Source organism: Rhincodon typus, chromosome 27 (assembly GCF_021869965.1).
Source record: "Rhincodon typus isolate 14 chromosome 27, sRhiTyp1.1, whole genome shotgun sequence".
In the NCBI taxonomy this organism is placed as follows: domain Eukaryota; kingdom Metazoa; phylum Chordata; class Chondrichthyes; order Orectolobiformes; family Rhincodontidae; genus Rhincodon; species Rhincodon typus.
In genome coordinates this window covers 36,677,705-36,701,777 of record NC_063358.1, presented here as the reverse complement: position 1 = coordinate 36,701,777, position 24,073 = coordinate 36,677,705, and the positions used below count along the sequence as shown (strand labels likewise).

General features: G+C 42.7%; 1 protein-coding gene across 1 annotated transcript in view; it reads left to right on the top strand.

The window, feature by feature from the left end:
* The window catches only part of LOC109914512 (ephrin type-A receptor 7), a 527,439-nt gene that overhangs the window by 120,368 nt on the left and 382,998 nt on the right, over positions 1 to 24,073 (top strand). The window contains exons 2-3 of the mRNA XM_048613049.1: positions 209 to 273; positions 8,853 to 9,522. Of these exons, the coding sequence (XP_048469006.1) occupies positions 209 to 273; positions 8,853 to 9,522 (735 nt within the window). The remainder of the gene's footprint in view (positions 1 to 208; positions 274 to 8,852; positions 9,523 to 24,073) is intronic.

The window sequence follows — 24,073 nt, the reverse complement described above, 5'->3', positions numbered from 1 at the left end:
ATCTCGGCTATGACCAGAATAAGATTACTTTTACTCAGGGTCAAAAGGGTAATTATTTGCCCCTCAATTACTCTTGCTTCCCATATGGGCAGAATCCCCATGAATAGAGAATAGGTTTGGTGCTTTGAATTGACACTCAAGAAACTGAGTTTTTATGTGCCTTTTCATTAATGCCTTTTCTCCCTATTTTTGTGTTTTTAAATTTCAGTTGTTTTGCTGGATTCTAAAGAGTCACAAGCTGAATTGGGATGGACTGCTCACCCGTCAGATGGAGTAAGTCTGAATTACTTCTTCGATGTTTGCCCTTGAAGTGATCTTCACATTGCATTTTGCCAACTCATTTAAAACCCAAATTTTATTTGCGACTATCATCAATCTTGGGGAACCAAGTAGATTTGGAATGACAATGAGAAGTTGGAGATCAAGACCCCAGTGGTTTCATTTTTCCTGTCCTGTGTCATTCAGTTAAGATTAACAATATTGCACCATTGCCATGTACCCTGGAACCCTGAGTCATGTGTCAGTGACAGTAGGGTCTAGGCCCGAAACATCAGCCTTCCTGCTCCTCTGATGCTGCTTAGCCTGCTGTGTTCATCCAGCTTTACACCTTGTTATCTCGTCGTGTGTCAGTGTTCTGTCTTGTGGTTCCCACTAGTTCAAAGCGATCACACTGTTCGACAATAGGACTTCATCGAATTAGATTTCTTTTTTAATAAGCCTGTTATGACACAACTATGGAGCAGGTGAGACTTGAACTTAGCCAATAAAAACCAAAAGAACTGCGGATGCTGTAAATCAGGAACAAGAACAAAGTTGCTGGAAAAGCTCAGCAGGTCTGGCAGCATCTGTGGAGGAGAAAACAGAGTTAACATTTCAGGTCCGGTGACACTTCCTCAGAACTGAGGAAGTTCTGAGTTCTTCCCCAGTTCTGAAGAAGGGTCACCGGACCCGAAACGTTAACTCTGTTTTCTCCTCCACAGATGCTGCCAGACCTGCTGAGCTTTTCCAGCAACTTTGTTCTTGAACTTAGCCAGTCTGACTCAGAGTTAGAGACACTACCACCCAATCACACGAACCCTATCTTGTAGATCACACTATGTCCTGCAGATCAATACGTTGTTGCTCATCACTTGACTATAATACGCAGTAAATGATGTAGCACTGTTGGTACTGATGTATACACATGTACAATGTATTGTTCCTAAATCACATTGAAGCAATATAACAATATAACCATCAGTGTGGGTGTTATTATCAATGCAATATAATCTCCAACCATTCTAGTTATGCTCAAAAGTTTGCCACGCAATAATTTGTAGATCTTTTATTTATGTCTTCAGTCAACTTGTGTTTCTAAACCTACATTGACTAAATTGATAATTCTGTATGCTGAGCGTATTATATCACGGTTCTAGTTTAAGTGCACAGACTTGTACAGAGATTATGAGGACTCACATTCAGGCAGTTTCCCAGAAATCTTAAGAAATCTTACATTAAAATGATAGCCTTCTAATTTTTCATCTTTTAAAATATCTGAATTCTTACACTCATCAAGCGATGGAATTTACCTGCTGCAGAGAGTCTTGTATATACCTGGAGCAAAATCTCCTGTTTTTATTTTTGAGTAGTCTGTTTCTTTAAGTGCCTGAGCCCTTTAAATGTTTTACCTGACTGCCGACGCGAAGTATCATCAAGCTGTCGGGTTGCATTAATCCTTGGTGCCAGCATCAAGCCTTCCCAGATCAGGAACTGGTTGCTTCCCAAGTAAAGCTTTCCCTCGTCTTCCAGAAATGCCTAAGTTCAGATTCTGAAGAGGATCCCTGCTCCACTGATGTGACCATTTTAATTTCCAGCAGCAGCTATACTATCTTCTCTTTGGATGAGTTTGAGAGAAGATGGTTCTATAGCAGCAGTGTCGCTGGCCTCCTCACCTAGAAACCCAAGCTAACGTGTAGGAGAAATGGGTTGAAATCCATTAAAATAAATCTAGAACCTAAACATGATCATGAAACTATGCATTAAGTGCTGTAAAATCCTATTTGGCTCCAACGTGTCACTTAGGGGAGGAAATCTACCATTCTTCACTGGAGTAGCTCACATGCAAATGGAAATGTACAGCATTGTGGCCAACCATTAACTACTCTCCAGGGCAATTGAGGCTGCGCAATGAATTCTGACACCACCAGTGACTTCTTCATCCCATAAAAGAAGAAATATGAGTTGTTTTTTAAATTATATTGTACATGATAAGCTGCTTGAAACACCCTGCTGAGTGACATGGTTATCTCATTATAAGCAATTCCTTTCTGATAAAAATTCACCGGGAATGTTAGGTAGTTATTATTATTCATTTACTTAGGGTTTACACTCTTATTGATTTTGAGATCATTAAAGATGTCCTAAGGTGAGACTATTGTTTACTCAGATATCCTGTTTGATTAACTGATTCTCTACTGGGCACTAAGCTGCTTTTTGCCAGGATGGAACAGTGGTTGCTTGACGTATTTTTGCAATGTGCTGTACAAAGGACATTGGCCAAGTACGGGGGAAGCAATGGCCGAGTGGTATTATCGCTGAACTGTTAATCCAGAGACCCAGATAACATTCTGGGGATCCAGGTTTGAATCCCGCAACGGCAGATGATGGATTTTGAATTCAATAAACATCTGGAATTAACAGTCTAATGATGACTGTGAATTCATTGTTGATTGTCGGGAAAAACCCATCTGGTTCACTAATATCCTTACCTGATCTGACCTACATGTGACTCCAGACCCACAGCAATGTGGTTGAATCTTAACTGCCCTCTGGGCAATTAGGGATGGGCAATAAATGCTGCCTGGTCAGAGACACACTCATCCCATGAATGAATAAAGAGAAAAAGAGTAATTTCAATGGGTAAAGTATAGGTGCAGCAGCACAAACTAGAGTTGCTCTTCAGGATCTTGCGAGAGTCTCGGTGCAGCTGACTCCTTCCAGTCGGTGCAAACTTCTCCAACTTGGTGTTAAATTCAGAGATTGCTGGGGGTTCTGACTCTTTTAAGCTTATTAATAATTTAGGAAAGACCGCAGGGTTAAAAACCTACTGTAACCACTGGGTAAATATTAAACTGAACCACTGAGCACCCCCATCTCCAACTCCTCCTGAGTGCAACTTCACCTTATGACCTGACCTTGACACCTGCCTCATCCCCGCACAACCCAATTCCTGCATTTGCCCCTCAACACAACGCTGCTTGACACTCTTGCGCCCCCCCTCCCCTGGATCAGACACACCCCTCCATCAGTTCCCCTGCTCCCCCATGCCCTTACTTCACAGGCCCAATACCCCCACCTGACCAACCCCACAAATACATTTATTCGATGACTGTGGAAGAGGGGTAGTGAAGTGAAGATTGAGAATTACATTGAAGTCGCCATTTCAGAGTGCATTTAATGGAATTTTAAGTTTCCTTGGATCATCGAGCTGTCTCTTGCTTCTGAGTTCTGATCTTGTTGGGCAAAGGCCATGGCATTATCTTGTTTCACCTGCCAACAGGCACTGCACTAGTGGCTATGTCCCCATCCCAACCACCCAAAGCAACTTCTTGGTTCAATCAAGGGACCACTGGACATTTGCCTTTCAGTTCAGCACTGTGCACGTCAGCACGCATTCAGCACCGAGCCCCTGACAGATGGATAGTATTCTAATGAGTTACAAACTTATTTTTAAAATTTTCTTTCATGAGATGTGGACTTCACTGGCAGTGCCAGCATTTGTTGCCCCATGCCTATTTACCCTTGAGAAGGCAGTAGTGAGCTGCCTTCTTGAACCACTGCAGTCCATGTTGTGTGGGTGTCCTTACGCATCAGCCTCGTGGTTAAAGAGTGTGGGTGGGAGAAGCAAATGGACAGTCAACTTTGTGACCAGTTTGACTGCAGAATCTAATATTGGCAATAGGTATTTAACTGGAATAATAGAGGAATACTTATTTCGTCAAAAGATAACTATATTTATCAATTATGTTGTCTTTGTTCCACTTTTTTACCCATAAGCCTCTGCCATTCCCTGAGGAGAGGGAAGTTTTGATTACTTTTTCATCAAAATGACTATTTTATATGAAAGTAGAGTCTGGGATTTGCAGACCACACTTGCTTTCAAAATGCATCAATAGCATTCAATTATTACAATCACTCTTCTTGACCTGTGATTATACCTAGGCCTTGCTTTTAAAATCCTTTGAAGAATAACATTGTTTAGATTGTGTTTTTCAAGAATATTTGAATGGGGATAAGGAAACAAATTTAAACATGATAGATTGTACTAATTACATATTTGTTACGATCTTTTTGTTCGAATAATAAATCCCTTTCAGTATTTTTTTCTCAGTGGAACAATTCAATTGAATGTGATTTGAATACAGACTGGATGATGAATTTGAGTGGGTTTTAAATTCTATGTTTTGAATAAAATGCTTTTTTTTAAAGAGAATTCTTTCTTCAGAGAAGTTTATTGGGCTAAGATCTAAGCATCTTTCCTTACCTTGATCTGAGATTTTTTTTAAAAATTCATTCGTGTGATGAGGGCGTTGCTGGCTAGGCAGCATTTATTGGTCTTCCCTAATTGCCCAGAAGGAAGAGTCATAGAGCTGTACAGCTCGGAAACAGACCCTTCGGTCCAACTTGTCTGTGTCGACCACATATCCTATATAAATGTAGTCCCATTTGCCAGCATTTGGCCCATGTCCCTCTAAACCCTTCCTATTCATGTACCCATGCAGATGCCTTTTAAATGTTATAATTGTACCAGCCTCCACCACTTCCTCTGGCAGCTCATTTCATACGTGCACCACCCACTGTGTGCAAAAGTTGCCCCTTAGGTCTCTTTTAAATCTTTCCCCTCTCACCTTAAACCTGTGCCCTCTGGTTCTGGACTCCCCCACCCTGGGGAAAAGACCTTGCCTATTCACCCTATCCATGCCCCTTCATGATTTTATAAACCTCTGTAGGGTCACCCCTCAGCCTCTGATGCTCCAGGGAAAATAGCCCCAGCCTATTCAGCCTTTCCGTATAGCTCAAACCTTGCAACCTTGGCAACATTCTTGTAAATCTGTTCTGAACTTTTTCTAGTTTTACAACATCGTTCCTACAGAGGGAGACCAGAATTACATGCAATATTCCAAACGTGGCTGAACTAATGTCCTGTACAGCCGCAACATGACCAACCCATGCCTATACTGACCAATAAACGCAAGCATGCCAAGCGCCTTCTTCACTATCCTGTCTACCTGCAACTCCACTTTCAAGGAACTATGAACTTGCACTCCAAGGTCTCTTTGTTCAGCAACACTCCCCAGGACCTTACCATTAAGTGTATTAACTGGTCTTAATCTTAGTTCCTTTGCCCTAATCTCTAATCTATTGGAACTCACTATCTATCTATACTTCTCATTAAGGTCTGACATGCTTATAATCTCCCAGGTGGAATATACAGACTTGACCACATTGCTGTGGGTCTGGAGTCACATGTAGGTCAGACCAGGTAAAGATGGCAGTTTCCTCCCCTAAAAGACATTAGCGAACCAGATGGGTTTTTCTGATAATTGACAATGGATTCATGATCATCGTTAGACTCTTAATTCCAAGTTTCTTCTTTAATCTGACTTGAATTTTTATAAAGAGAGACATGAGGAAAACACGTATTGGGGTGGTGGGATGTGGGGACTGGAGATCTGATGAGATTTCCGTGCTGCCTGTTTGTGGGAAGGACTGTGCACTGAAAAGCAAGCCAGGCAGCGGGGAAGTCACTGACAAGCTTTTATCTGGACCCAAGACTCTAGGGGTGGAACGATTGCCTACTGAGAGCTACTGGCACTCAGTGTTGGTAGAGGAGGGGCTGAACCTGCTTCAAGAAGAACACCCATTGGATGCCCAGCACCACAGAGCAAGCCAGGGCCCAGGTACATTATGTGGGAGAGGGATTCATGGAGGGAGGGTGATGGGTTTGCAGAGGGAAGCTCTCTACGTTCATTCCCTTCCTGATATACAGTCCCTCCATCAAGCACCAATCTTTGATTGAAAGGGGCCCTACCACACATTGTATCGTTGGACACATGGTTTCAGCTGTTGTGTATGCTGCATGGAGCCAGGCCATCCTCTAGCTGCCTCAGATAGTGGGTTTGCAGAGATCTGTTTGAAACACACTCAGGCATTCGTTTTTTTATTCATTCACGGGATGAGGGTGTCACTGGCTAGGGCAGAATTTATTGCCCATTCCTAATTGCCCAGAGGGCAGTTAAGAGTCAGTCACATTGCTGTGGGTCAGGAGTCACATGTAGGCCAGACTAGGTAAGGATGGCAGTTTCCTTCCCTAAAGGACATTAGAAAATCAACGTCAACTTGCTTCAACTTTGGAGCCTACTCCCTCCGCTTTCAGATCCCTTACTTTCAACAGACCGTAGGAATGCTCTGGCAAGCTAGCATCAAATGCCACCATCAGCTTCCTTGGATTCCCTTGGTGCAGGGATATCAGAACAGAGGACCCTCCCTCTGGCTGATGCCATCTTCCTCCAGGATAATCCTAGTGCGACTGAGGCAGAGTCACTCAATCGCACGGCTAGACCCCACCTTCCCCTTTCCAGCAAAATAGCTACCTCCAACTTGTACATATTGTAAAACCCAATGTCTGCCCTTAGCTTTCCAAATGAGCATGCATAGATACAAGAAAATATCACAGTAATACACCATTCATTTACTGTTGTCATAGAATTTAAACACTGACACCTCACTTTAAGGAAAGCAAAATCTTGGAATTCCACAATCAATATCCTCTGAGAATGTGTGAATTTCTGTGTATTTTGCAAAATAATTTGCGAAATATTAAGACCATAAGAAATAGGAACAGGAGTAGGCCATTCTGCCCTTCAAGCCTGCTCTGCCTTTCAGTAGGATCATAGCTGACCTGGCACTCCTCATATCCACTTTAATCCACTTAAAAGTAACGTCTAAAATGATCAAAACATTATTTCAGGCATGCTTCCCAATTTGCTCCTCATCCATTAAATTGCTCAGTGTTATCTCATGGGAGACTTCCTGGTTAATGGTGCAGTTTATGTTTGTTGACATTTAGAAATGGTAAGAAAAGCTGTTCAGTGGAAGTATGAAATCTTCTGGAGATTTCTCATGGTGCTTAGGAAATACAGTGCCGCTGTAGCAGTGCTCCTAGACTTCTGGTCTCACTCACTGTCTCCTCACTCATTTAGAGTTTGAAGATAAACACGGACTGTCAGCCAGTCAATATATTAAAAGGCCAAACCTACAGACTCCACGGTTGGCAATTTTTTACAGATGCAAACCAACCTTGTATGCCGATTGCTTCTCAGCTGCAAACTGAAGTTGATAACATGTATTTCAATCCCAAAAACATCCTCATCAGATGAAGTGAAAGTGTTGGACAATTGTTTCTGAACATAACTAAAAAATAAACTTCCACAAAACAGACAATAGCTAAACTGTCAATCTGCCAGAGTCTATTTTCATTAAACTTAAAACGTTGTGGCCTTGACCAATGACTGCTGGATCAGAGTAAAACAACAGATATTCAGCAGAACAGAGTGTAGATTGCTATCTTTATAAGCCAACACATCATCTGATTTGTTTCTCAAATGAGAAATACGTTAAGGAGAGGAAAATTTCAAACTGAACGATTAATAAATTATGATATTGCTATAATTGAGTCTGTATTGGATAATAGAGTTACAACTTCACTGTGGTCAAGAAAACGTTTAACTAAGCTATGATGAGGCTGTGACTGAACAGCTACAAGACAATTGCAAACATCTATTCTGCAATATAGATTATTCAGAAATGTAGTTTACATTAAGTGTGTGTTCTTGTAGTGTGACATTTATGTGCTGTGTCGAATCAAAACAAGATGGAGATGGGGGAAGGATTACGGGAGTTCATCAAAACCTTAGTTCAAAAGGTTAAAGAAAAGAGAATTTCATCCGATAGGTTCAGTCAGGATTTGAATGTGCCTTCAAGGCACAGCAGTGGTTCGATGCAGTGTTATATCCCCCCTGTCTTCAGCCTTTAGGTGAAATATTAGAATCCAGTTTTTGTAAAGAAGCAGTGCCCTGCTGTGGAAAAATGTAATTATGCTTTTAACGAACAGTCTCTGGTAAGAAAATGATCACATTGAGGCTCTATTTGTGTGCAAAAGTGGGAACAGAAAATAATTCCCATAAAACTTTTAATAAAACTGAACAATACGTGGGAATAAAACAGGATAAAGGGAGGTTGGATACACAGTACCTGCTGCAACGTTTCTTACATAAACTTGGGTCTATGCTAACCACAAGGCTTACAAATATTGAACCACCTCCCATTTCCAGTCACAGAAACATATGATAGAATATTGGAATGTGCCTTTCAGCTCCTCAAACCTGCACCTCCATTCAATTAGATTGTGTTTGACCTGTACTTTGAATCCACCTGCGTATTTACTTAATACCTAACAAACATTATTAATCTCTATTCTTAATTGGACTCTCACTAACAGCTTTTCTGGGGAAGGTGCCAGATTTCCATTTCTGTGTGAAGAACTGCTTGCTGACACACTGTAAAGAGGCTAGTTCTAATTTCAAAGTTCTACCCTCTTTTTATGGACCCCACACGAGAAGGAATGCTTTCTGTCTATCTTTACTAAGAACTTATTTGACCCTAGATTAAATCATCTCTTCAATCCTGGCCATGAATTTCATTTGAGTCTTGAGGAATAAAGACAATGGCAATGGTCGAATATGACTAATAAGTGAGGAGGGAGTGCATCTTGTTTTGAGATTTTTAAACGTTGTTTTATTCTCTGTCTTCAGTGGGAAGAGATCAGTGGAGTGGATGAAAACTATAAACCAATTCGCACTTATCAGGTCTGTAATGTCATGGCTCCCAATCAAAACAACTGGCTTCAGACTGGTTGGATTACACGGAGAAATGGCCAGAGGATCTTCATTGAGCTGAAGTTCACGTTAAGAGACTGTAACAGCATCCCAGGAGTGGCTGGGACGTGCAAAGAGACATTTAACCTTCACTACATTGAGTCAGACACCGATCTCGGTGGAAACATTGAAGAAAGCCAGTATGTGAAAATTGACACCATCGCAGCGGATGAAAGCTTCACGCAAGGAGATCTTGGAGAACGCAAAATGAAACTCAACACAGAAGTTCGAGAAATTGAGCACCTTGGCAGGAAAGGATTTCATCTCGGCTTCCAGGACGTAGGGGCTTGTGTGGCACTGGTCTCAGTGAGAGTTTATTACAAAACCTGCCTTTCCACCGTGCAAAGTCTGGCTGTCTTCCCAGACACAGTGGCAGAAGCTGCCTTTTCGACGCTGGTGGAAGTGCGAGGATCGTGCGTTAATGACTCGGAAGCTGAAATGGGAAATCCGCCGAGGATGCACTGCAGTGCAGAAGGTGACTGGTTAGTACCGATTGGGAAATGTACTTGCAGTGCTGGCTACGAGGAGAAAGATGGCAGGTGTGAAGGTAAGCACTTTGTCGCAGAATGTTTCTTTCTAGCTGTTGTGAGCTTTGAGTTTGTAAAGCTGAACAACAGCAATGACATCTGTATTGCAATAGCATTCATGCCGTTCTCTTTTTAAATATAGACAAAGCTGCACTTATTGCCTCTCCCTTGATGACATGAGAGAGGATTGTGGGTCTTCATGAACCACTGTTATCCTTCAAATGAAGGTTCGCCCGCACTGCTGTTTGTCACATAGTTTCTGGCTTTGGTCTCTGTGATAATCTTAGACTGAGTAGATTTACCTGAGTCAAGGAGATGCCAAACCTGGAGGTGATGCTGTTGTGACATTGCAGTATTTTGCTCTCTCCTTTACCATCAGACTGCCAGGCTACCTTTACTTTCATCTTAAAAGAGTAGAGGAAGCTTTACTTTGTATCTAACCCTGTGCGATCCCTGTCCTAGGAGTGTTTGATGGGGATAGTGTTTTACTTTCAGTTTAAAAGAGTAGAGGAAGCATTACTCTGTATCAAACCCTGTGCGGTCCCTGTCCTAGGCGTGTTTGACGGGGATAATGTTTTGCTTTCAGTGTAAAAGAGTAGAGGGAGCATTATTCTCAGTTTAAAAGCAAAGTCAGCCAGGGTTAGAAGTATTCCCAAGTGAGTGAGTTGCTGCAGTGTCCTTTCGTTAATCTGTGCCCTGACCACAGTGCTGATGAGTAGTGAGGTCATTGGTAGGGATGCTGATCTAGAAAAACTGCTTTCTTCTGGAACATGTTAAATGTGAGTAGTAAGGCAGCTGCAGCCATTCTGATCAGTGGTGAGTGAAGTCAACACAGTTTTAAGGTGAACCATTTATTGAATATGCTGCCTCTGCCCTGGTCTTATATTGATATCTGGATATTGTTGGTTTACCAGTTAGAGGTGAATGTTGATGGTGGAGTGCTGAGTCATGGGAGTGTCTTTTTTGTCATGGGTGATGATCATGACTTGGTACTTGGGCTGGTAAGTCATCTTCAAATCTGAGTGTAGTTGATGTTCCTAAACTGCTGTAGATTGGCACAGCTTGCTCCTTTATTGTGGAATTTGTTAATAGGACTAAATGTTGTCATGTTTTAAGCAAATGAACTTCAAGTGACCTTGTGACAGATCCTGAATGGAGCTACTTGAGCCAAGGATACTTCCTGTAGCAATGACCTCAGGCTGTGATGATTGAGCTCGCTCAACCTGGATCATCTTTCCTGTGCGTCACAGTGGGTCCAGATTTGCATCTGATCTTGATTGATGTCTGGATTGGTAAGATACCTGATGTCCTGTTCTCTGGATCCAGACCAGGGCAGGATCAGGAGACAAATAGGTGCTAACAGAACGTAAACTAACCAGATGATTGGTGAATGGGGGTTGCTTAATGGCACACTTGTTTATTTTGTGTTTATTTTGATGCTGATTAACAGGAAACTGATCTATCAGTTGACCTCATTAACGTTGCTGGAAGAGTGTCCATTGCTGAACGATATAGAATTGAGTCGCTACAATTTTAATCTAACCTCCTCTGGAGGGCAAAGTCAATCTTTTCTCATTGCACGTAGTTGTATAACTAATTGGAATCTATAATAGCATTGCTGCAACTCATTTCCTTTCTGATTCCTAAGCTACAGATGGACTTCACAATGTATTAATGATGGATGGCAGGCTCTTAAATTGCCTGGATATAAGGAAATGAAGTAATGAGCTTGATGAAATTTTATTGAAATATAATTGCCTATAGGGTTGCTTGGAGACTAATGCTTTAAAGTGCTTGATGCATTTTTTTGTGTGTGCTTGTAAATAAATTGGTAGCTTCCAAAAATTGATTTAAATTTTAGATTTTTCTTCCATTTTTAGGTCACCAATTATTGCATCCTCCTCCAACCATTAGGAAGACTTTCAGAATCCAGAAATAGCTCTAAAATTATCATACAAATGTGCAAAAACAGCCCTTTTAACAGATGCAAACCTCATTAAAACAAAGAAAATTCTAATTCTGATTTTTTTAGAATTTGTCCTCTTTATAATTTGACTCAAATATAAAGTGCAACTGCACGGGGTTCATAATGCATTGCCCTGAGAGGGGAAAATCTGCATCCTGCTCCTTCGATTAACTTCATGAGGAAAGTGCCAATGGCGGGCACTCAGGGATTCTTGCCTGACATTGAGATAAGTGGAGATCTTTAAAATCATTAAGTAATTTTTGGTTAGGCATAAGGAATGCGTTTCCTCCTTTTGGCCAAACCAGGAGAAAGAATAGCAACCCGACAGTTGGAACTGAGGCTGTTTCGGAGTTAAATCAGGAGACACTTTCTCTGAACAAACAGTAGTAAAAACCAGGTTAAAAAAAAGCTTCCTCCCCACCCCCCCAAAGGCTTTGAAGGCTCAGTCAATTGAACCTTTCAAGATAGACATCAATAGAGTTTTGCAGGTAATAGTATCAAGTGATGCAGATCAATGGTAAGTACTTGGAGTCGAAGGAAAAAGATTGGACATGATCAACTTGAGCAGCAGTCAGATTTGTGAAGCTTAATGGCCAACTCCTATTCATACTTTTATATGTGCTATTATATGCTCAAGGACACAGTACACATTAATGGAAGAGGGAGCCCACTTAAAGCACAAACAGATGAGATTTATGTCTGCTATTTGACAGAATGTATTCTGATTTTCTGCACATTCTTTCAAAAGTGAGATAACCTATACACACCAGTGTTCCATACACACAGACAATCACAGGGAAAATAGTACTCATTGTTTTTAGGAGTTCTTTAACAGCACATAGCACTTCACATTGGAAAGGTTAGAGGAAACAAGCCCCCAGTCCTCCTGTCAGTGATAAGCTGAAACATAAGATAGGAATTGCATTTACGTAGCACCTTTTCCTTTCGGGTAAAGTCCCAAAATGTGTCAAAGCCAATGAAGTGCTTTTGAGGTACAGTCTGGAGAAACGTAAGAACAACAGGCAATCAGCAAGCTCCCTGAAAAAGTACAGTATAATAAATGCTCAGGTTACCTATCTTGAGAAGTTAGTTGGATAAATGCTGGGTAGGATACTGACGGAATGTGATTTAATAGTTATCTAAGCATTTTGTCTGCCTGGGGAGCAAAAACTCAGTGAAGGTGCTAACAATTGAGATTAATTCAATAAATTATTATGTTCATCAAATTCCTTGTGATCAGCTAAAGCTACTGCTCTAGGCACTACTCATTCAAGTAGTCATTTATCAGCTGACGATGTGTTGCAAGATTTAAAGAAAATTAACTGAATTGGTTTACAAGGGTGTTTTCCTGATGTGCCAAGGCTGACTCTTTAACTTGTCTTTAGTAACTCACATTTGTCATACAATATTGGGAGGACATAGCAAGAACTGCAGATGCTGGAGTCAGAGTCAATACAGTGTGGAGCTGGAGGAACATGGCAGGTCAGGCAGCATCAAAGGAGCAGGAAGGTTGACGTTTTGGGTTTACATCCTTCATCAGGACAGGGGAAGTGTGGAGGTCTTTCCAATGTCTTGGTCAACATTCTTCCCTCAACCACATCAGCAAATACTGACAAGTGGCTCATTCATTCCATTTGCTGTAAATGTGCATCGTGACTACTAAACTTCCTTACATAACTGTGACTAAATTTCAAAAGTAAGGAGTTCAGGATGCCCTGAGCCCAGATTTTAAATCTACATAGTACAAGTTTATTCTACCAAGGAACTGCTAAGAAAATAGTGACAATTCACAAACTGTTGTAATAAACAATTTCTGATTTTTTTTATGGCTGTCTATTTAAGAGTTTACAGCTTCGAGTTTATCATGTTCTTTGTAAGGTATCAACAAGAAACCTGCAGGATGTGATTGAAACACTTTGGAAACTTCCAGTTCCCTGGCCACCAGCACTTCATCGTTACTATGGACGTTCAATTCCTACACACGTCCGTACCCCATAAGGACAGCCTACAGGCCCTTGGGTTTTTTCCCCTTTCTGGCAGCCCTGTCCAGCAACCCCCCAACCAATACCCTCCTCCACCTTGCCAAACTAGTCCTCACCCTCACTAACTTTTCCTTCAATTCTTCTCACTTTCTCCAAATCCAGGGGGTTGCCATGGGCACTCGCGTGGGCCCCAGCTACGCCTGCCTGTTTGTTGGTTTTGTCGAACTGTCCCTCTTCAGTATGAACACCGATACTGTTCCCCAACTCTTCTGCCATTACATTGATGACTGCATCAGTGCTACACCCTGCACTCAGGCTGAACTGGAGCAGTTCATCAACTTTATTAACAACTTCCAACCCGCCTTCAAATTCACTTGGCCTTTCTCAGACACCTCCTTCCCCTTTCATGACCTCTCCGTTTCCATTTCTGGTGATGGTTTACAGATCGACATTTACTATAAACCCACAGGCTCCCATAGCGACCTAGGCTACACCTCCTCCCACCCAGTATCCTGCAAAAACTCCAACCTGTTTTGCCAATTCCTCCGTCTTCTTCACATCGACTCTGTTGAAGAGAGTTTCACACCCAAGCATCTTGGATGTCCTCCTATTTCAATGTTCTTTCCCCCCTCTGTCATCCAGACAGCCCTCCACCGCGCCTCCTCCGTTCCCTGCTCCACAGCCCTTACCCACACCACTCCCCTCCAAAATTAATAAAGATAGAGTCCCCCTTGTCCTCACTTTCCACCCCACCAGCCTCTGCACCCTCAAACACATCCACCAGCTCCAATTACACCCCACCATCCAGAACATCTTCCACTCCCCCACCCCTCTCTGCGTTCTGCATGGACCATCCCTTCGCCACCCCTTAGTTTGCGCCACACTCCCCACCAACTAATCCAACCACCCTGCCCCCCATACCTTCTTCTGTAACCATAAAAGACGCCAACGCTTGCTCCACACACCACCTCCCTCATCTCCATCCAGGACCCTAAACACTCCTTCCAGGTGAGACAGAGCTTCACCTGCATCTCCTCCAACCTAGTCTACTGAATCTGGTGTTCCCGATGTGGTCTTCTCTACGTCAGTGAAACCAAATGTAGACTGGGTGACCATTTTGTCGAGTATCTTCGCCTGGCCTGTAATGGCTAGCCTAAGCTCCCGGTCACTTTCAAATCTCAACCCCCCCCGATACCCCCTCTGACATGTCCGTCTTCAGCCTCTTCCAGTGTCGCAGTGATTCAGAATGCAAATTTGAGGAACAACACCTCATCTTCTGCCTGGGCACCCAACAGTTCTCCAATTTCAAGTGGCCTTCCCAACCATCCCTTGGCTCCCCTTCCAGCCCCACCTCCTACCTCCCATTCCACCTACTGACCTTCCCTTCCAGCCACCAATCGGATTCATCCCTCCCATCGACTAATCAGGTCATACCTACTACCAGTGTCCACCTATTACCACTGTTCCACCTTCACCCCTCCTCCTTCTCTTTATCTGCAACTCCCCCTACCCCCACATCCAGCCCTAAAGAAGGGTAATACCTGAAACATTGACTTCTCCTTTTCTCCAGATGCTGCCTTGTTTGCAGTGTTCTTCCAGCCTCCTGTTTATCTATCTAAGGTTCAGCTTTGGTTTAGTATGTATGGCTCCCAGAGTTATGGCTTTAAAATTCCACATTCCCTGATCCTGATGAAGATATAGTGTACAAATCCACACTCTCACAGCCAGCAGGTTTCTGCCGATGGGAATGTGTATTATTGTGATTTGAACACTGGGATTTCTAAACTTCAATTGAGATAGATACTACTTTGTAGCGACTGTAAACCTGCAAGCATGATTTGGCATTTTGCAAAAAGCAAGCATCTCAGAAGTCTTTAAGATTTGCATGATGCACCTCACCCTCTCACCCATGTCTTTTGAAATAATAAGGAACAAATTTGCACTTGTATAAGACCTTTCACAACCTCAAAAGTGATGTGAAACTAATTTAATGCTTTATGGATATTCAGTGTTGTGATGTGATAATCCCTAGCAGGCCCATGGGGAATCACTAATTAATCTGCTTGCGGAACTTATTGAGTATGAGTTCCCTTGGTGACAGGCCATGGCCTGCCCAGTTGGAACTCATCACCTGAGCCCTTTCAGAAACAGACAACACTTTTTTGCGGGGCGTTGGTAATATCCCTACCCCTGGACCAAGAGGCCTGGGTTCAAGCCCCACCTGCTCCAGAGGTATGTCATAATATCTCTGACCAGGTTGATTAGAAAAATGGGTTAAGTATATTTTTAAAAAATTGAAACAGAGCCACAGCACTCTGGTGGCACAGTAGTAGTGCTCCTACTTCTGAGCCAGGAGCTCCAGGTTCAAGTCACACCTACTCCAGAAAACATCCCTGTAAAAACATCCCTGACCAGGTTGAGTATAAGAAAAAAGCAGACCCAGATTAAAAATAAATCAAGCAGATCCAGTTGCATTGCCCTTTATAGTTTTGAATGTAAATTATTCAATTGGAAACATGAGTGATTTACTGGTGGTGGTTAATAGATGAGAAAAGAATACTTTGGTGATTTGGGGGAGGAAAAGAAACATACAGTTGTGAGTGAGAGCACTTCTGTATATGTGTGTGTATCAAGCAATAAACAATGTGCCTTCCTAGTTGGGCTTCTGTGTTGTTGCATTAGGGAAGGGGTGAAAACGACACAAACAGTCTACAGAGAGACATAGACAGGTTAAGTGAGTGGGCAAAAGCTTGGCAGTTGGAATATAATGTGGGAAATGTGACGTTATGTACTTTGGCGGGAAGAATAGAGATACTGAATATTATTTAAATGGAGAACGACTGCAGAAAGCTGCAGCACAGTGGAATTTAGGGGTCTTCATGCGTAAATCAAAAGTTTAAGCTCAATGTGTAATACGGAAGGCCCAATGGATTGTTGACCTTTTTGTCAACAGGAATGGAGTATAATAATTGGAGGTCTTACTAAAACTGTACAAGGCGCCAGTCAGAACACAGTTGGAATACTGTATACAGTTTTGGTCCTTTATCTAAGAGAAACAGTGCTGGGATTGGAAGCAGTCGAGAGATGGTTAATTAGGAGGAGTTTTATGAGGAGAAGTTGAGTAGGTTGGGCCTGTACTCATTATGAGTTTAGAAGAATGAGAAGCGACCGTATTGAAACACACACTGACCTGACAGGGTGAATGCAGGACAGTTGTTTGTGTTGTGAGAGAGTCTGTGATCAGAGGGGACAATGTCTGAATCAGGGGTTACCCTTTAAAGACTTAGATGAGGAGGAAATTCTTCTCTTGGAGGGTTGTGAATCTGTGAATTCTTCACCATAGTTGGCTGTAGAGTTCGAATCTATGAAGTGTATTCAATTCCAATATGGACAGTTATTTTTTAATCTGTAAGGGAATGAAGACTCTGGGGAAATGGCAGAAAAGTGGAGTTGAGGCTAATCAAATCAAACGTGATCTCTTTGAATGGCAAAGCAGACCTGATGAGCTCAATGTCCTACTTCTCCCGTGACTTATGGACCTAAGGTAGCACAGTCAGTAATGAAATGAAGAACTCAGTTGGGATGTGGTTGGCCAAAGAGTGGAAGCCTGTACTTTAGTCAAGTCTGCCCTTCTTCTAAAGTTAGGCTTGCCTCTGTCCTCTCTAGTATTGAATTGATTGGTTGTCCTCAAATGCTGTTCTGTATGAGTACTCTGGTCTTTATCATGACAACAGATCATAACCTGAATTATTCACAGATATATTAAACTTTTTAGTGGAAGATTTTTTTTACTGAAAGACACATGAGCCAAAATGGCTGGCAGTGTAAGTTCAGTAATTGTCTGAGAAAATCTCTGTGTGGATTACACTAAGTCCCAAAATGTTTGCATCACATGTAGACAGGATGGTTAAGAAAGCATTTAGCACGCTTGTCTTCTTTGCTCAGAGCATTGAGTATAGGAGTCAGAACGCCATGATGAGGTTGTACAGGACATTGGTGAGGCCTCTTCTGGTGTGCTGTGTCCAGTTCTGGTCGCCCTGTTACAGGAAGGGTGTTATTAAGGCGGAGAGGGTTCAGAGGATTTACCAGGATATTACTGGGAATGGAAGGCTTGAATTATAAGGAGAGGCCAGATAGGTTAGGACTTTTTTCACTGGAGCACAGGAAGTTGAAGGAGTGACCTTATGGAGGTTTATAAAATCATGAGGGGTATAGATAAGGTGAATACAGGTGTCTTTTCCCTAGAGTGGGGCATTTCAAGCACAGGGGACATATTTTTAAGGTGGGAGGGGAAAGATTTTAAAAAGACATGAGGGGTAACTTTTTTACACAAAGAATGGTTCATGCGTGGAATGAACTTCCAGAGGCAGTGATGGATGCAGGTACAGTTACAACATTTAAAAGATATTTGAATAAGTACATGAATAAGAAATATTTGGAGGGCCAAGCATAGGCAGGTGGGGCTAGTTTAGTTTGGGAATATGGTCGGTGTGGACTGGTTGGACCGAAGGATCTGTTTCCATGCTACTTGACTATGACTTCCAACGTAGAGATGCCATTCTAAAAACTGAACTGTGGATGTACTTTTGTTCCAGAGATAATGGATGGAATCTTTGAAAAACCTGAATGATGTGGACATTAATGAATCAGTTGGGTAGATAGGGTGAGATCAGCAGGAATAAGATTCTCAACGTTGAGGGGAAAAAGTTCAATTCTCCAACGAAATTTTGAATAGCTAGAGGAGAATGTCATTAATGAGCGGCTAGTGACCTGTTGCATCTATGTGAATGCAGGTACTTTTCCCTTTGGCTAGAGGGAAGATAGAATAAGCAGGATGCAATAGAGGTGTGATGCCATAGCTAATGACTTGAGTTTCGGAGGATAGCATGAGAAATTTTGCTTGGGCTCACAAGAAGAAACCTTCCATAAAACTTGCCAAACTTGTCAATTAGTCGATTTCTGTGAATTTCAACCCACTGATGTTCAGATTAACCCCTCTCAGCAGAAACCACCTCCTGTAAGGTGCAAAGATGTGCAGGTTAGGTGAATTGGCCATGCTAAATTGCCTGTAGTGTCCAGCGATGCGCAATTTAGGTGGGTTAGCCATGGAAAATGCAGGGTTACAGGGATAGGGTTGGGGGGTGTTGTGATCTGGATGGGATGCTCTTCGGTGGTTTGGTGTGCTCTCGATACTGCCACACTGTAGGGATTCTTTGATCCTATGGGTGTGTCTGAGACTGTGGATGTAAGTTGAAAGAAAGGCAGTTCTGTTTGAAAATTTGCTTTTTAAGGAATGCTCAGGAAGGAATGTTGAAAACCAAGAGCAAAGCCAGTGTGCTGGTGAGCTGGCCATTAGTGTGCTGGTCATTGGAGTTCAGATCCCACTGTGATAAATTATGCTGTGAAGTGATACAGCTGAGGGCCTCATATATATCCCTGCAGGCTCAGGTGTAGCGAAATACATTCTCCCGCTCTCTGAGTCCCAAAAACAAATAATCATTACAGTTAGTGTCGAAGAAATCTCAGCAAATTCCTTTCAGCCAGTTGCAGAATTAAGAAACTCCAAACAACTGCCAAAATCAGCGCTGTTGGTATCACCCACCTAAATGCTTGCAACTTTTCACAATCTAAACATCACAGACAAGCCAATCAGTCATTCTTTTATTGTTAATTTTTACTTTTTCAGTCTCATCTCTCATTTCTGTTCTATGTGCGATATTGTATTATCTATCCTTGCACTTTAGTAGCTAATAAACTCACCTTTTCTTTAACTCGAGAAAGCCTGGTTAAATTGGCTGCTTTTAAAACATAAATACATTTGGCCTGAGAGAGACGGAAGGAGCCCTCTTAAGTTTAACCTTGTGTGACCAACCGAGTGAGGCATTGAGTAAAGTGGTGGAGCCAATTCATCCCTCGAACCCATGATCGTAACTATAGGGTGGCACGGTGGCTCAGTTGTTAGCACTGCTGCCTCACAGCGCCAGGGACCCGCGTCCGATTCCACCCTCGGGCCACTGTCTGTGTGGAGTTTGCACATTCTCCCCATGACTGCGTGGGTTTCCTTCGGGTGCTCTGGTTTCCTCCCACAGTCCAAAGATGTACAGGTTAGGATGGATTAGCAATGCTAAATTGCCCTGTAGTATCCTGGGATCTGTAGGCTAGGTGGATTAGCCATGGGAAATGCAGGGTTATGAGGATGGGATGGGTCTGGGTGGGATGCTGTTCAGAGGGTTGGTGTGGACTTGATGGGCTGATTGGCCTGCTACCACACTGTTGGGATTCTATGATGTATGGAGTATCCCATTTAGAATTATATAAAGCCAGGGGTCCTCACCCAGGACCTGGTGGTAATGGTAGAATTAACTAATTTCATTTCCTTATTTGTGTTATATACAAGACTACAGTGTAGTAATATACTGCTTCTCTATCAGTCCCTATCATTTTTCTCTGTTCTGCACATCATGCTATTATTACAACAGTTACATTTGGTATTTACTAGAAACTCTCTAGTCCACACAGGAGAATATCTGCTGCTTGACATTTGTCGATGGACAAAACATATAAAGTCCCTTCTATAGATGTGGCATTGTGAGGTGGTTTGTGCCCACCCGAGTGAGCAGATGTGGCATTGGTTTGATGTCTGACCTGCAAGATGGTACCTCTGACAGTGCTGTCCTGAGGTACCAGCCCTGATTATATGCTCAAGGACCTGGAGCAGCCTTGAACATTTAGAATTTTAGAATTTAGATTTGGTTTATTGTCACATATACTCACATGAGTGCAGTGAAAAGTTTCCAAAGTGACCACTTATGGCACCATCTTAGCCACAATGATACCTAGGCACAGAATCTTGGGAATAAATTAGAAAAATAAAGAAATGAAAAAGTTTAGCATTACAGTCCTTCACTCCATGAGAACCTGTGTCCTGAAGAAGGGTCACAAGATCAGAAACATTAACTCTGGTTTCTGTTCACAGATGCTGCCAGACCTACTGAGTTTCTTCAGCAATTTCTACTTTTAAGTTTAATTTCCAGTATCTACAGTTCTTTAGGTTTTTTGAACTGCAGTATCCTGACGCAGATTACTACTGTGCCATAGCTATTTTTGAATATGTTTCTGTAACTAGCAGAGTGTGTTGTTTTTCCCTGGATATTTGTTTTACATGGTTCAATACATGACAAGTGTCAAAATAGGGGTAACATTATAAAATTGCATGATGTTAGATTTTGTCTGTGCCTTGCACTGTTTATCACCTCAGTGGGCAATTCCTTCTGTCCTTCACAATTGCTCTGGAGACTTTGGACACTGTGGAAATTTTAAGTCACTGGCCAGTTGATTTGATGGAAACAAATGGAAATCTACACTGGGGCCTTTTAGCGGCCTTTTCGATTAATATGAAATCTTCCCTAAGAACCAGATAGGAGTATAGCGAGTGTGTATTTCATTTATAAGAGATTAACATTTGACCCATTTCAATTCCTTTCAATGCCGTGATTTAATTATTCCCATCCAAAAGTCCCAGCATTTACACATTATGATTTGATTTGATTTATTGTTGTCACATGTACCTAAGTACAGTGAAAAGTTTTGTTTTGCGAGCATTACAGGCAGATCATAGCAACAAAGACATACAGATCATAGGGTGCCGAGACAGATCGAGGCATACAAGGTTACAGCTGCACAGGAGGTGCATAAAGCAAGATCAACATTAGATTTGGAATTGGAAAGGTCCATACAGCAGTCTGATAACAGCAGGGAAGAAGCTGTTCTTGAATCTGTTGGTGCGTGTGTTCAAGCTTCTGTATCTTCTGCCTGATGGAAGGGGTTGGAAGAGAGCATTACTGGAATGGGAAGGGTCTTTGATGATGTTTGCAACCTTTCTGTGGCAATGAGAGGTGTAAATGGAGTCCGTGGATGGGAGGTTGGCTTCTGTGATGGTCTGGGCTGTGCACACAACTTACTGCAGTTTCTAACGGTCCTGGGCAGAGGAGTTGCCGTACCAAGCTGAGATGCATCCAGACAGAATGCTTTCTCTGGTAGATCTGTAAACGTTGGTGAGGGTCCTTATGGAATGTTGAATTTCCTTAGCCTCCTGAGGAAGGATAGGTGTTGTTGTGCCTTCTCGAATGTCGCATATACATGGGAGGTCCAGGACAGATTGTTGGTGATCATCTCTCCTAGGAACTTGACACTGTCAACCCTCTCCACCTCAGCTCCATTGTTGTAGGTCGGAGCATGTCCTCCTCTGTTCTTCCTTCCTGAAGTCGATGATTAGTTCTTTAGTTTTGCTGACTTTGAGGGAGAGATTGTTATCATTGCACTACATCACCAAGCATTCTATCTCCTTCCTGTATTCTGACTTGTCATTGTTTGATATCCAGCGTATGATGGTGGTGTCGTTAGCGAACTTGTAAACGGTGTTCATATAGAATTTGGCTATACAGTCATGGGTGTACAGGGAGTACCGCAGTCGGCTGATATGCATTCTTGCGGGGTGCCAGTGTTGAGGATTATCGTGGTGGAGGTGCTGTTGTCTGTCGTCACTGATTGCGGTGGGTCAGAAAGCTGAGGATCCAGTTGCAGAGGGCAGAGCTGAGACTGAGGTCTTGGCGTTTGGAAATTAGTCTGGTAGGGATTATAGTGTTGAAGGCTGAACTGTTGGCAATGAGTAGGAGCCTAATGTAGATGTCATTGTTATCCAGATGTTCCAGGGATGAGTGTATGGGTAGGGAAGTGGTGTCTGCTGTGGACCTGTTTCACATGTCAGCAAATTACAGAGGATCGAGGCAGGTTGGGAGGCTGGAATTGATGTGGGCCATGACTAACCTCTTGAAGCGCTTCATGATTAAAGAGGCCAGAGCCACTGGGCGGTAGTTGTTGAGGCATGTTGCATGTGTGTTGTTTGGGACTGGGATGATGGTGCTCGTCTTGAAGCAGGCAGGGGCTTTGGCTTGTAGGAGCGAGAGGTTGAAGATGTTGGTGAATACCTCCGCCAGTTGGTCCACACAGGAGCTGAGTGCACGGCCAGGGGCGCCATCTGGGCCCATCGCTTTCTTCCGGTTTGCTCTCAAGAAGACTGATCCTACGTCTGCCGCGGTGCCGGAGGGAATAGGTGCATCCGGGGCAGGTGACACCGCGCCGCTGGCATTCTGCTTGAACCGAGCATGGAAAGCATTGAGTGCATCAGGGAGGGATTTATTTTAGTCTGCTATTTTGTTCTGCTTTATTTTGTATCCCGTTGTGTTGTGTGGGCCTTGCCACAGGCAGCGGGTGTCCGTGTGGTTAGTTTGGGCCTCTAACTTGGTCCAGTATTGCCTCTTGGCATCTCTAATGGCTTTGTGGAGGTCATATCTGGGTTTCCTGTATCGGTATGGGTCATCCGACTTGAATGTTCCATGCCTGGTCTTCAGTAGGCAGTGGATTTCCCCAATCATAGAAGGTTTCTGATTGGGGAACACATGGACTGACTTCCTTTACATGCTGTTATGAGCAGAGTAAATGCCCTTGTTTTGTAGGCTCCTGCTTCATTTCTAATTTACCGTGCAATAATTTCTCTGTGAAATAAAGCTGCTACAGGGATATTACGAACTTGTTTCTCCTGGCATCTTCTTGAGTTGAAATAATTGCCCCTCTCACCAATCAATAAAATGGCCCCAGTAAATAGAAGTGTGGAATGTGCAGAGATCTATGTTGGTTACCATTGCTTTTCCTGCTTTGACTGATGAAAGAGATTGCAAACCAGGTAGCCATCCTGTCATTTGTCAGGCATAAGCCCATGACGTTATAAGGTTACCTAATCTGTTTATATCAGAGACACAAACAGACTGTGAAAACACACATTAAACGGTCAGGGCCACTTTTCTTCATCGTCATCTGCTGTTCTTTGCTAATTGAGCTGTTCAAATGCTTGGCGCCAGCTGTGTGCAGAACCGCATGTAATGTGTTACGTCCCTCAACAGATAAAATACTGGGATTGGGATTCACCTAAACATGACACCTTGACTAGGATGATCCAGACGCACATCTCTATTTCTTAACTGGCTACTTTGAAAACCATTGGATTGTAAAACCTGTCAATGTTTCAAACATAAATCAGCTTCAGAGATGTCTCTGTCACATTGCGTGCTCCAAGAAGTACAGATGTTGGAATTACAAACAGGCTGCATTGAACATTTGTTTAAACCCATTATTACCATCTGCTTTACTTCAAGTTCCATGCTAGCAAACCCAGCCTCTAACTGTGCTGGATAAGTGATCTTGGATGCCTGCAGCTCCAGAAACATCCTTGGAGTGCAATTTCAGTTTGTCAGCACAGCTTAGGGTTAAAACAGAACATCAGCAAGTACAAACAGGAAGCATTTTGTAGCGATTGACTATTATACTTTGGAGTTGTAGCATTGTTGTCCAATAACTAATGTTGCTTATGTTTTCTTAAGAATTATTTTGCTGAAAAGAAAGTTAGTGTTTCACTCAAAAAGCACACAACAGCAGTATTTAAATCAGAGACAGTAGGAACTGCAGATGCTGGAGAATCCGAGACAACAAGGTGCAGAGCTGGATGAACACAGCAGGCCAAGCAGCATCATAGGAGCAGAAAGGCTGACGTTTCGGGCCTAGACCCAA